The sequence below is a fragment of the Labeo rohita genome, unplaced genomic scaffold, assembly GCF_022985175.1.
Source record: "Labeo rohita strain BAU-BD-2019 unplaced genomic scaffold, IGBB_LRoh.1.0 scaffold_49, whole genome shotgun sequence".
NCBI lineage: Eukaryota > Metazoa > Chordata > Actinopteri > Cypriniformes > Cyprinidae > Labeo > Labeo rohita.
In genome coordinates this window covers 606,188-620,042 of record NW_026129410.1, presented here as the reverse complement: position 1 = coordinate 620,042, position 13,855 = coordinate 606,188, and the positions used below count along the sequence as shown (strand labels likewise).

At 37.6% G+C, this 13,855-nt stretch overlaps 1 protein-coding gene across 3 annotated transcripts in view; it reads right to left on the bottom strand.

The window, feature by feature from the left end:
- Positions 1 to 5,598: 5,598 nt before the first annotated feature.
- Positions 5,599 to 13,855, bottom strand: part of LOC127160883 (NACHT, LRR and PYD domains-containing protein 3-like) — a 54,616-nt gene continuing 46,359 nt past the window's right edge. For all 3 annotated transcript variants that reach the window (XM_051103524.1, XM_051103525.1, XM_051103526.1), the window contains 3 exons: positions 11,657 to 11,830; positions 11,324 to 11,482; positions 5,599 to 6,408 (listed from right to left, as the gene is read on the bottom strand). In XM_051103524.1, coding sequence (XP_050959481.1) covers positions 6,354 to 6,408; positions 11,324 to 11,482; positions 11,657 to 11,830 — 388 coding nt within the window. In that variant the 3' untranslated portion in view covers positions 5,599 to 6,353. The remainder of the gene's footprint in view (positions 6,409 to 11,323; positions 11,483 to 11,656; positions 11,831 to 13,855) is intronic.

Here is a 13,855-nt window from a genome sequence, read left to right as displayed (position 1 = left end):
GAATAGGCCTAGTTGTTGCCGAAATGAGGAAAAAGTTCTCAAAAATATACACTAATAAACTTACTAATTGCAGTACATTAAATATATATTATAGACTAAATTAAAGACATTATTACAGGAATAAATTACATTTAAATAGAAATATAGAAAACTGTTTTAAATAGAAAACAGTTACTTTAAATAGTAAAAAATTAAAATTTTACTGTTTTTGCTGTACTTTGGGTCAAATAAATGCAGGCTTGGTGAGCAGAAAATGAAAAAAGTAGCTGTAACATTATAACTTCTAAAGACCATTCAATTGGTAGAAAGTAAAAAGAGACTTACCTCACAAAATGCGTCCTGTAAGCTTGATGTAATCGAATGCAGAATAGCTGAAGAATGGACAAGTGTTAAATGTGTTCAAGTACATGTATATGGTCAGCAACTGTGTTTTATATCAAGGGGCACAGCCCCAAACCAAGATATCATTCAGCATCTATTATCTCTTAATATTAGTCTGAATGCTGCTAAAACCTATAGTTGTTCACAACATGTGCCAGTTTCACTAAACCTCTGAATTGTTTTGAACTATTTCATTAAAACAAATTACATAAAAGGAATTGATTCCCAACCCTAAAACACACTGTCCTGACAGAAACGCTTCTCAGATGATATCATGTGAAAATAATGCTGTTACACTGTCTCTTCATCTTAAAAATTGTTCATATTGTAATCTGAGGTAACAAAACAAAACATACCTTGGAATGTAGTGACTGACCAATCAGAATTAAGTATTCCACAGAGCTGTGGAATAAGACAAATTATAAGAGAGCACTGTGTATACTCTAGGGATGGTCTTACTTTATTTTCAATCAAATACCGATATTTTCAGGCCCAGTATCACCAATATCAATACCGATACCTCTAAGCTAAACTGATCTTTTAAATTATTAAAAGAATACAATTGGTAATTATATTCACTTAACATTATATTTGAAAGTCATGTGTTTTAAACATTAAGCCCTTTTTTGTGTACACTGTCAGAAATACAATGTACTAAAATTGTATTTTAGCTCTTTTACTGGGGCAGTAACCTCAAAGGTGCACCTTCTCTACCCCTAAAAGCCAGAAAGCATACTAGTACCATACAAATACACATGCATTAAGGACAGATAAGGTAGAAAGGTGTACCTTTGAGGGTATCTGATGAAAAACAACCATGGTGTTACATAAGTACTAAAATGTTTAATAATAATTATTAGTTATTATTGCCATGGTTTTTGCTACAAATATTATGGTTAAAATAATGTTCCTGTAGTGTTAACAGTGGTAAAAGGAAGCAAGCTGAAAGAGAGAGAGAGAGAGAGAGAGAGAGAGAGAGAGAGTGTTAACCATGGTAAATTTGTTGTTACTGTAGTTTTACCACAAATATGTAGAAAACTGTGGTTACTGTAGTAAAACCATGGTTATTTTTTGTACAAGGCTGCCAGACTGTTGTACCCTTAAAGGTTAAACTTTAGCACAAATAATTAACTAAATATTTCATGTACACTACACTTCAAAGTTTGAGGTCAGTATGATTTTGTAATGTGTCTTTAACCATGCTAGCCAAGGCTGTGCTTATTTGAACAAAAGTACAATAAAAACAGCAATATTGGGAAATATAACAATTAAAATAACCATTTTCTATTTTAATATTTTGAAAAATGTAATTTAAAAAGCATCTGTGATCAAAGCTAAATTTTCAGCATCATTATTCCAGTCTTCAGTGTCGTATGATTCTTCAGAAATCATTCTAATATAATTTGCTACTTAACAAACATAATATCTCATTATTATCGATGTTGAAAATAGCTGCTTCTCTTGCTCTACTTCAGCAAGCACTGTAAAGTGTCAGCAGCGAACGCTATCTGTGATTGATTGGTTCTGTCTTACAGCATTTGCTTGTGTTCCGATGAGCAGGAGAAATAGTTCTATCCTACACAATAATTTGCTAATAGTCTGTTGTTCCTCTTAGAGGATTATTTTAGCACCGAAATTCTTGCTAAATAAATAAAATTAATAGTTAAAAATGCACTATAGAGTCTATATTTTTATGTGAGGATTGATCCTTTCGATACAACGTAAGTATCGAAAGTATCGATATTTCAGGACCGATCCGCCCATCCCTAGTATATCTCTGTGTGAGAGTGTGTGAGCATGATAATTGCATCGTGGATATTTTAAAGGTGTAGGGCAACAGAAAAAATAGTTTGTACAGTATAAAAACTATTACGCCTATGGAATGTCCCCATAAAACATGGAAACACAATGTGTGTGTACTTGTTTTTGCTACATTGTGGGGACCAAATGTCCGCACAAGGATAGTAAAACCTGAAATTGGCCTGTGGTCCCCACAATGTTAAAAAATTATTACAAATAGTAAATGATGTTTATCTGAAAATGTAACGATGCAAACATGTTTTCTGTAAGGGGTAGGTTTAGGGTTAGGGTTGGGATTGTTGTGAATTGTTTCTTCTTAAAGACCAGGAGACATTTTGGATATCTTGAAGCAGAAGTTTCTCTTTATTCAGATACCCGCTGCTTGGCGCTGCAGTCATCAAAGTCATCTAATAAAATCTCAGCACAGCACAGTATAGTTTTGAAGGGGGAGGAGTACATAGAGGTGGAATCAATCTAAACAAAGCATGCAAATGTGGTACAGGAAAACAGCTCAGTTAAAGATTTTTCCCAGCCTTGATCTATTTAGCATACAAGTGTCATTCAAATGCATAGGTGCTTGAACAAAAGGCACAGTTGTACCTTGAGCTTAGAATTCACACTTAACTTGGGAAAACCTCCTAGATGTTCAGGAACTGCATAAAGACAAAAGGTTACTGTCTCAGGGCCTGGGCTGCCTGCTCTTAGAATGTCACAATATACATAACTTTTTCAGTTCATATTGTTATATTGGAACCTACAACAAATATGCATAGGATCGGCATATTTTAAACAGATTTTACCCTCGGGAAATCCATTAGTCTCACTATCCCCAGGCTCTACGCTCACACTAGATTCCTGCATCTGCTTTGATCCGAAACGTGTGCAGTTCTGGTTTGAGTCAGAGTGTGTTGTGGTGCGCTCGATTTGAGTTGTAAATTGTAAAAAAGTTGTGAGTTGTAAATTGTAGGAACAAGTTAATATCTGTTTTTTTCCTCATGTCATGTGCAGAGCTTCGTAGTAAAATAAGATTTTTTGTATAAGACCAAGAAAAGAGATTATGGTCCATTTACATTTTGATCTTGGCTTTAATTTTTCTCTTGCGTACCACAGTTTCATCCATTCAGCTGCATCAGATTTTGTCAATGTTTCTGTTCTTTTATGACACAGAGGAGCTTGCAGAAGCACAGCGGCAGAATGAGCTGCAGTCGTTTCTTAGACACAAAACGAGAACAGCCGAGCCACAAACAAACATCACAGTATGAAGGACCTGCAGCTGCTGTTCAGTGAGGTCTACTAGCTGTAAAATACCAGCTCTGACTTCATGCAGAACACTTTCAGGCTACAGTTGACAAGCCTTTGTGCTCAATTCTGATTTATTGCTCAAATCTTGTTTTTTAAATGTGGCAAAAAAAATGCATACAGGCCTATTTTGTCTGCAGTATTGGTTTAGCCTTAGATGTTTTGAAAATGTTGTCATGATATTTGGTGGAATGAACTAGAATATGCACAAGATAACTTTATCTTTGACTGAGTTGTAGCTTTTTCAGTAATTTCCATTTGATTATGATTTTTATTCATTTCTTTGACTCGAATCAATGTCCTTTAATATGTTAATGGTTTCACGCTGTCAGAATCAAAAATGTACATGTTTTAAAGAAACATGATGAGATCTTTGAGATACGCTGGTTGGCATGTGGCCATGTTGAAGTGACCTCTTTTTACACCTGTAAGAAGATCAATCGGCTCATCTCTGAAACTGAGGTACTGTAGTCGTTACACACAAAGACTTATTCCACTTAAAGGAGTCCGGTATGCCTTTTTACGAAGTCTTAAATTGGTTTTTGTGGTGTACTAGAAAAGGAATTCATTCTTGATTGTTTCAAAAGCACATTTTTCACATATTTCACATTATTGCAGCTCCTCTCTTCCGAGTCTTTCCGACCCAAATCACTTCTTACCTGAACCCGATGTGAATAAATGAATTCTTTAAAAGAAAAAGCCAACACGAGACAGACCCAATGAAATTAGACCCAACCCAATGGTATTCATTTTTGAACCCGACTGGACCCAAACTTGAACTGCATTGATGTGTGCATAGCCTGCAGCTCTGCAATCGGTCAGAAAAAAACCCTTTGTCCTGCGGATTGATTTCACTGCTGCTCCATTACTTTCATTTATTTATTTACTTACTTATTATTACTTCGTATTTTTGCCTGCCTAATAGATTCCACAAAAAGATAATTTCACAACTGATTAAATATATATATATATATATATATATTTAATCAGTTGTGAAATTATCTTTATATATATATATATATATATATATATATATATATATATAAGGTTTTGTGTTAATATAACATTTTAGAGTTACATTATCTATTAGGCTGTAAAGTAATTAATTTATATGCCAGTGACAAGAGGTGGTTATTTTTGAGTGATTCTGTTTTCTACTTTGTGTTTTAAAATGTACCTTTTTCATATTTTAGTAAATGAATTTGCTTCATTAAAACAACCAGATTTATACATTTATTCTTCTGTGTTTTTGTGCAGATTGCTGATTTTCGTGGAGGTCTTTGACGTGTCAGTTTTCTGTCCAGCTTCTTCTCTAAGTACACAATGATCCTTATACAAGCGAATCCTCTAGTTCTTTAAAGGTTCTTCTTCCTTATCAGCTCTTTCATCATCTTACTTCTAGCTACTTAAATTGCAGGAAAGAGCCAAGAGAATCACACTTCATAACACACAACAGCATTTGTCACAGCTTTATGGAACATAATAACATTGTATTTGTTCAATGAGTTGGTCATCACCTCTTTTTTTTTCCTGCTTTATTTTCCACTTTTTTTCTTGTTTGTGGTTTTTGAGTAATAACAGCTCCATTGGGGTTTGCAGATTTCTGACTCTCTAGTCATGCTTCTGATGGGCCTGGAGTTCATGATTTGCTCCTGTAGTCTGTAGTCTAGTTAAACTAGAGCAGGTCTGAGGGGGTTAAAGCTGTGGATTAAAGACAGTATTTAGATGCACATTATCCCTGTAAGATATTCGTTTGGGGTGTACACTCAGGATGTTGGGGTCTCCAGAGATCCCAGTCAGTAAAATGTCATTTTGTAATGCTGTAATGTTTTTTTGTTTGCCTGCTTGTTTGTTTGTTTGTTTGTTTTTATCCACATTGATAACATGGACAATTTTCCATGAGTAAATAAAAAGTTCAGTAAATAATTATCACTTTAACCAGTAGATGGCTGCAGAGCTCCACTATTTGCTTTTTGATATGCTATTTGACTAACTGAAAGACATCTTTTGATACGTTTTTCCAGCTGGATTCATATCTACATATTATGAAAGCACAATTATAACAATAAAAATCACTTTTGGTCAAACATTATTTATTTGTGGGTTTTGTTTTTTTTTTTTTTTTTTTGAGATTTAGCAACAAAGTCATATAATAATTACAAATGATTCAAACCTGGACATGATGTTCAAGAGTCTTTACAGTTTATAATTTCTTTTAAACATCTTGGATGTGTTGTGGTGTCACCACTTAATACACCAGCAAACAGATATAGCACAGGAAAGACTCAAGGGCAGTCCAGTAAACAGGCAAGGGTCGATCGACAGCAAATGTAATCCAGGGGGCAAGGCAAACGGGTACTCCAAATAGACAGACAATAATCCAAACCAGGGGCGGACAGAGTCCAAAATGGCAAGGTTAATGCAAGACAGGCAATAAATCCAGGGCAGGCAGCTGACAGGCAAGACGAGATAAACCAGGCAATGATCTAGATACAGGAAAACAGACTATGAGCAAGACTTAACTGGTCTAGGGAACTAGGAAACACTCGGAGTGGCTCCATAATGTTGTTATCACTAACACAGTGATATGCGCAAACAATAATTTGCCCTGAATGATGGTTGGGGCCTCATATTTTTATACTGTGTGTGATTGGCTGCAAATGTGTGCGTAATCAGTGAGTGGAGCATGGGAAATGTAGTCCAGGGTGACATGTAACAGTCAGTGCAGTGTGAGAGTCAATGCAGAAGGAAGGCAACTTCTGGTGACGGGAAGACCGAAGACCATGGACAGGATTCGTGACATATACACTGTAGTAAAGCTCTTGTGCAGATCTGTCACCTGATGGTAGTTACTGGTTCCCTCCTGTTGAGGGTCAGCTTAAATTAATGTCACCTAGACTAGTTGTGAGCCAGTGTTCTTTTTCTAGTCTGTAAGGAGGAATCAAAAGAGAAAATATTTAGTGTTCATTGAAACAAAGTGCAAATTATTTGCTATGTTTCAGTTTACTTTTGTATTAAAAGAAATAGCTATAGATTACACTAATAAAATTCATGAATTACTGATATTGCATTATTTGGCATACACATTCTAAAACAATATTTGTGTTTAAAATAAAATATATTTACAACATGAATTATGTTTGCACAATTGTGTCTGTGTGATTGTAGTGGATTCTGTAGCTCACACTTAACCACTGTAGTGGAGAAATGCATGCTGATGAATGCACAGTGTATTTAATAAACCACAAGGAGCATAATACCATACAAACGCCATTCTGATTTAAAACAAAACAGTCCAGTTTAAAAATGTTCAGGCATCTTAGTAAATAACTAGAAGTAAGTGTAAAGTAATGTGACGTGTTGCTTGTCAAAGTAAAATACACAAGAGACAGACATTAATCAGGTGATGCTGGGCGGTGTAAGGATCCATCCACCGGCCCAAATGCGAGGTCCAGTGGCCTGGTTAAAGGTTTAATGCATGTTCGGTCCTTTCACAGCGTTTCTGCAAAGTTCACTTAATTTACCAGCATTTAGTTTCAATTTTAATCTAGCTCCATGTTTAATCTGACTCCAATTCCATGTGATCGTTAAATTTAGGCGGTTTCTCTAATTTACACTGATCATAATTATCAATTATGTAATAATTTAGCTCTTACAGCGGTTGTGAGCTTAAGCTAAAATCTAAACTGATTTTACCACTGTTGTCCAAATCCAAACCAAACTGAATATTAGAGATAAATAAAGATCTTTAATATAACAATGCAGAGAACTGTGAATTTTTTTTTTTTGTCAAATGAATTGGACTAACAAAAAATAAACAAATAAATAAATATTTGGGTATCCCTGCATAACATTAAAGGCACAATATGTATTTTCGCCGCTAGAGGTCGCATTTTCATAACAATAACAGAGGTGAAGCTCGATGACGCAATGACGGAGCATGGAAAGTTGGGAGATGTTGTTTTCACAAATCATATATTCCATCATTGATAGGCAACGATGACCAGGGACAAGTCATTAGTTAAAACTGGATGTCACGAATCTGGTCGGTGTCTTGCGGTCCGCTCACCGCCAGAGGTCGCTCTCACCCTGTCACTACACTCAGACTGTTGCTTTGCACCCCGGACTACTACTCCCATCACCCATCACGCGTTATTATTATTGTTCGCGTTAACTAGTTTCCTTGTTCCTAGTTCTTTGTTCTCTCGCCTGGCTCCCCGTTTTTTCGACTGTTCGCCGCCTGCCTTTTCAGACTATCGCTTGTTATAAGGATTATTCTCTACGTCTTGCCTGTGATATTCCTGTTTGCTACCGTTCGACCCTGCCTGTACGACCATGTTTTTGTCTCGCCCCTTTAATAAAAGCTTGCAGATGGATCCGCTCGCCTCTCGTCTGTCACTCCTCGTTACACTGGAATTTCTCTGGATTTACAAATCCTTGAGAACTTTTGAGATAACATAACTACACAACTGCATGAAATATATAACACTGTGCAAGTGGTTTTTGGACAGTTTATTGCAAAAATCTTACCTATTGTGCCTTTAATAAACATGAAAACAATAGATTACACAACCAAAGTTTTAAAATAATTTTGTCCTGACTTCTAGAATCAACAATTGAAGAGTTCATTAGTAAAAACAGATAACTTTTTGTTATAATAACGTAATAACTACAACGTTTTTATTTACTTTCATAAATCATGTTTTTTTTTTTATTGTGCATTCCAAGTAATGTCAATCATACTGCAGGGGGGTATTCCAGAAAGCAAGCTTAACATACCATCATATCAGTGGTCGCGTTAAACAAAAATTGTCTGTCATTTATGGAATAGGTGCGCTTCCATTACAGATTTGCACAAAACTTTGGCGATATTATATATGTTGATAAAAAAAGTATTGCGTAATGACAACGTTTCTATTAACCAATGTTATGCGACTAAAACGTAATTTTGTTCCTCTCGCGATAAGTCATGGCAACGGCTTTTGGTGGGATTTGGACAGAATTGCGAATGCGAGAAAGCCGTTTCCATTGCAGGTTTGCAGAACACTCCTTTTTCAAATTGCCTGAAAAACCACCTCATGCAAGCGTAAAAACTTTTGAACAAACAGTTGAATAAGCAAGCCTTTAAAATACCATTATACTCCTTTGTCAGTGAGAGACATGTTCAGAATCAGCAAGTGATCACTGTCTAGTGGGCTTTGTTTTCAAATGCGCAACTCACGGCCTTCGCTGTTGTTCTGCTGGCAGTTATCAAACAGCGTTGCGTTACTGTGGGGGCCCCCTTCTGGATTGAGGATGAATTGCCTGTATTCGTTGTAATTTCTCACGATTCGGTAATCGACATGTCAGTACCGTGATGGTTCAGTACGAATACATGTATTGTTACATCCCTAATATATATAGGTTCTTTTGCTCAAGGCTGCATTTATTTGATTGCATTTATTAAAAAAAAAAAAAAAAACTGTAATATTGCAACATGATATTACAATGTAAAGTAGTTTTTTTTAAAAAAATAATTTAAAATAGAATTTGTTGTATATTAATTAAATACTTTAAATAATACAAATATCCTTTATGCATTTAATATCATTTTATTAACCAGTGTCTTTGCTGCCAACCTTCGATGATCCAATTCACCCACACTATTAAGCAAAAATGACTCAAGATAACATTTGTTTCCCTTTTTTTTTATTGTTGAAGAGTTGACATTTTTTTCTTCTGCAGTCTACTGTACAGACGTGAATTTACTTTTGGTGCGAAAAGGATTTTACATTTGCCAAAAATAGAAATTTTTATATTAAAAACAAAAAAGCAAGCCCTGACCAGATTTAAAAAGTAATGCAAAAGTAAAGTAACACATTACTTTCCATAAAAAGTAACTAAGTAACGTAAATATTTACTTTTTTAGTGAGTAACTCACTAAAAGTAATGCATTACTTTTAAAAGTAATTCTCCCAACACTGGTTACAGCACATTATCTCTAACATTCTGCCAGCATCAAATCAGACACAGAGATGAAATAACGCTGGAGATATCACATTAATTTGAATGAATTATAGCATTTATTTGAAAAAAATATTGAGAGAGAGAGAGAGATGACAGTTGTGTGTTACCTGTTACACGTCTCTCTCTACAAAAAAAACAATTAAAGTCCACTTCCAGAACAAAAATTCACAGATTATGTACTCAGCCCTTGTCATCCAAGATTTTCATGTCTTTCTTTCTTCAGATGTAAAGACATTATGTTTTTTGAGGGAAACATTTCAGCATTTTTCTCCATATAATGGATTGATATGGTGCCCCAGTTTTGAACTTCCAAAATATAATTTAAATACGGCTTCGAACGATCCCAAATGCAGTTGTAAACGATCCCAACCAAGGAAGCAAGGGTCTTATCTAGTGAAAAGATCGGTTATTTTCATAAAAATAGTATAATTTATATACTTTTTAATGCCAAATGCTCATCTTGTCTCACTCTGCCTGTTTTTTTCCGGTTCATGACAGTTAGGGTATGTTGAAAAAGTCCCATTTCATGTTCTCCCTCAACTTGAAAATTGTCCTATATCGCTGTTTTACCTTTGTTGTTAAGGGTGTTTGATCTTCTTTGCATGTTCATTTTGCAAACACTGGTTCGGTACTTCTGCAGCGATGTAGGATGATTTTGAAATGATTTGTTGAGGGAGAAAATACGATTGGAGTTTTTCGACATACCCTAACTGTCTTGAGTCAGAATACACAGACTTCAAGTGTTGACAAGATGAGCGTTTGAGATTAAAATAATTTAAATTGTATTTTTTTAATGAAAATAACCGATTGTTTCGCTAGATAAGACCCTTCTATCTCAGCTGGGATCATTTACAACCGCATTTGGGATCGTTTGAAGCTGCATTTAAACTGAATTTTGGAAGTTCAAAATTGGGGCACCATAGCAGTGCATTATAATGGAGAAAATGTTTCCCTCAAAAAAACATAATTTCTTTACAGCTGAAAAAAAAAACATGAACATCTTGGATAACAAGGGGGTGAGTACATTATTTGTACATTTTTGTTCTGGAAGTGGACTTCTCCTTTAATTCAAAAACAGCAGGTTGCTGCGGAATATAATGTAGCGATGTAGTATCCAGGCCAATTTATCGCCATTGACAAGTTTATGTATGTGCGTAGCACAATGTAATCTCAGACCTCTCTCTCTCTCTCTCTGTGTGTGCGCGTATGTGCGCATCAATTAAAGAAGCGCATTAATATAGAAAGGTGATTAAACTGACTTGGAACTACCTCTGCATTAATTTTACTGCATACCTGCCATTCAATCAGAATCCAGTATTCAGAGCAGACCATGGAATAAGTGGAGAATAACGCACAGCAGTCAGTCATTTTTTTAACGGTGACATTTATCGTTTTTGCAAATTAACTCTTCAATTACTAAAAGTCACTAGATATGATGATGAAGTGTTTCACAGCTATATATCACCAGTGTTGAGTAACTAGCATAAATATTATTTTATACATGATCTAAATGCTTCCGAGGTGCTTCCACTCCCACCCCCCCATTTAAAATGGAATATAATCCAGTTACGAGTACTACATTTTTGGAATCTCATTATGTAGTCCAGATTACATCTAATCAGTAATTACCAACACTGCTTACCGGTTAGCCAGCAAATTCACACAAATGATGAAAAAATGTTAAACAACTGGTAGTTTACCACAGTTTGCGTATATTTATATGCATGCAATCTCTCTTTCTGTTTTTCTGGGAATCAGCTACTCAATTTCTGCCAATAAGACAAAGTGGTTGAAAAACACCTATCCCTATTCCAAAAATAAAGTGATGCTTACTTACAGTTTACAGTTTGAGTGCCGTAGTACATAAATGAGCTCCTGCTTTGATTGTCCAATCACACTGTAACTCAGATCAAGCTCTTTTAGAAACTGCAGTGCTTTTGTGTTTGTCAAAGAGTGAGTTAAAAAAGAAACATCTGTAATGCCACAGTCATGCAGACTAGAAAGAGACAAACATAGGAAGATCTTACAAACAAATCATTATGATGAAAATTTTTTGACAGATGCAATGTGAAGTCAGACTCATCATGAGTTATTGAGTATAACATGATTTGGTTTTAAACTCTTTAAGTGATTTTAAACATTTTGAGTCTTGTATATAAATGTTACTGACCTCAGTCTCTCCAGTTTACAGTCTGAATCATTCAGTATGTCACATAAGTGCTTTACTCCTGTGTTTTTAATTTTATTTTCACTGAGGTCCAGCTCTCTCAGGTGTGTTTGGTTTGATTTCAGAGCTGAAGTCAGGATGAGACACTGTTTCTCTGTAATTCTGCATCCACACAGCCTGAAGACATAAAGAGAAAGAACAATTACGCAAATCCATGTTAAGTTCACGTGGAAGGTAAATACACCATGAAAAATGTAAAAATCATGTCGGATATGAATGAACAAATGAAACATTAGCATTAGATGATACTACAACCCCTTATCAGAAAAAGTTGAGACGTTAAGTAAAAGTTAAAGAAACATAATAAATCACAGGTTCTTTATTTCAATGCATTTCACAAAATATTTTAAAAAAATTCTAAATTGGGGTTGTAGTTAGTCCACATGTGGATATATGTCCTCACTCAACGAATAAGTGAATTCAAATTAGATTGACATATGGATCAGCATTGAAATAACTGAAATATTAACATTTAAATGGATTTTAAATGTTTACATTGTTATTCTTGCGCATAAATCTCAGTTTAGTTTAAGTCATTATAGAATTATAGTTTGCAATCTCTAAAAATACACATTCATAATAAGTACCATTAGTCCAGTATAAATGTAAGTAAGAATGTTGTCAAGCTGTTTTTTAAATCTGTTCACACTTATTCCCATGTCTTGTTTTGCAGCAAAGATTTGTCTGATTTCAGCATATGAAACAATCTTACAAAGTTCAAAATGCTTTAAAGTTAGATGCTCCTAGTGATATACATGAAAACCATTTAACTAATAGCATTTATCAGTTGCAGAAATTACAGAGGTACAGTGCTAAAAATGATTTGAGCCAAGTTCTCTAAATTAAACAGTAAACTTTCGTCTCACTGTATGTAACGTAGGGAGTGAGGCGAGAGACGAACGGATCCATTCGCAAACTTTTATTGTAAGGACGTGACAAAGACATGGTCAAAGGCAGGCAGGGTCGAACAACAGCAGACAGGTGTATGGACAGCGAGACAAGAGTAAACCGTAACAGGCGAGGGTCAATCCAGCGGCGAACGTTATCCGAGAGGGGCTAGGCAAGAGAGTGGTCAGACAAGCGAGAGATCAAAACAACAAGGCAAGCAAGGTAACTAGACGGGGAAAACTAGGAGAACCGCTTCGTATGAAAGATAAACAATACAATCCAATACTCGGCGAGGAGTGACAGGAAGACCGGGGTATTTATACAGTCTCTGATTGGACAGGAGGAAGTGCAATGGCTGATGGGGAGTGTAGTCCGGGGTGTAGTGTGGCAGTCCGTGCGTGACAAAACGCAAGAGCGACATCTGGTGGTGAGCGGTCCGCAGCTCACCGACCAGATCATGACATAGCCCCCCCCCAAAGAGCGGCTTCCAGACGCTCCAACAGAACAACAGTCCATGGGAGTGGTGGGGAGGGAGCGAGACAGGGTGAGGGTTGGAGGGCCAGGGCCCTGCGGAGGACCCGGTGATTGAGGCAGGACCGGCAGAGCGGGAGCCCTCCAGGGCGGAGCCGGAGGCGGAGCAGGCAATGCAAGAGCCCTCCAGGACTGAGCCGGTGGAGCCCTCCAGGGCGGAGCAGATGGTGCTAGAGCCCTCCAGGGCGGAGCCGAAGGCAGAGCAGACGACGCTAGAGCCCTCCAGGGCGGAGCCGGTGGAGCCCTCCAGGGCGGAGCCTGAGGCGGAACAGGCGGCGCTAGAGCCCACCAGGGCGGAGCCGGAGGCTGAGCAGGCAGTGCAAGAGCCCTCCAGGGTGGAGCCAGAGGCAGGGCAGGCGACGCTAGAGCCCTCCAGGGCGGAGCCGGAGGCCGAACAGGTGGCACTAGAGCCCTCCAGGGTGGAGCCGGAGGCGGAGTAGGAGGCGCAGCAGCCCTGCGGGGCGCAACAGGAATCTGCATCACGCTCTGGGACCTGGGGAGAGCAGGGACAGAGGAGGCAGACAGAATAGAGGGAGAAGCCGCAGCAGCCCTCCGGGGCGGAACAGGAGGCGGAGCAGCCCTCCGAGGCGGAGCAGCCCTCCGGGGCGGAACAGGAGGCGGAGCAGCCCTCCGGGCGGAACAGGAGGCGGAGCAGCCCTCCGGGCGGAACAGGAGGCGGAGCAGCCCTCCGGGGCGGAACAGGAGGCGGAGCAGCCCTCCGGG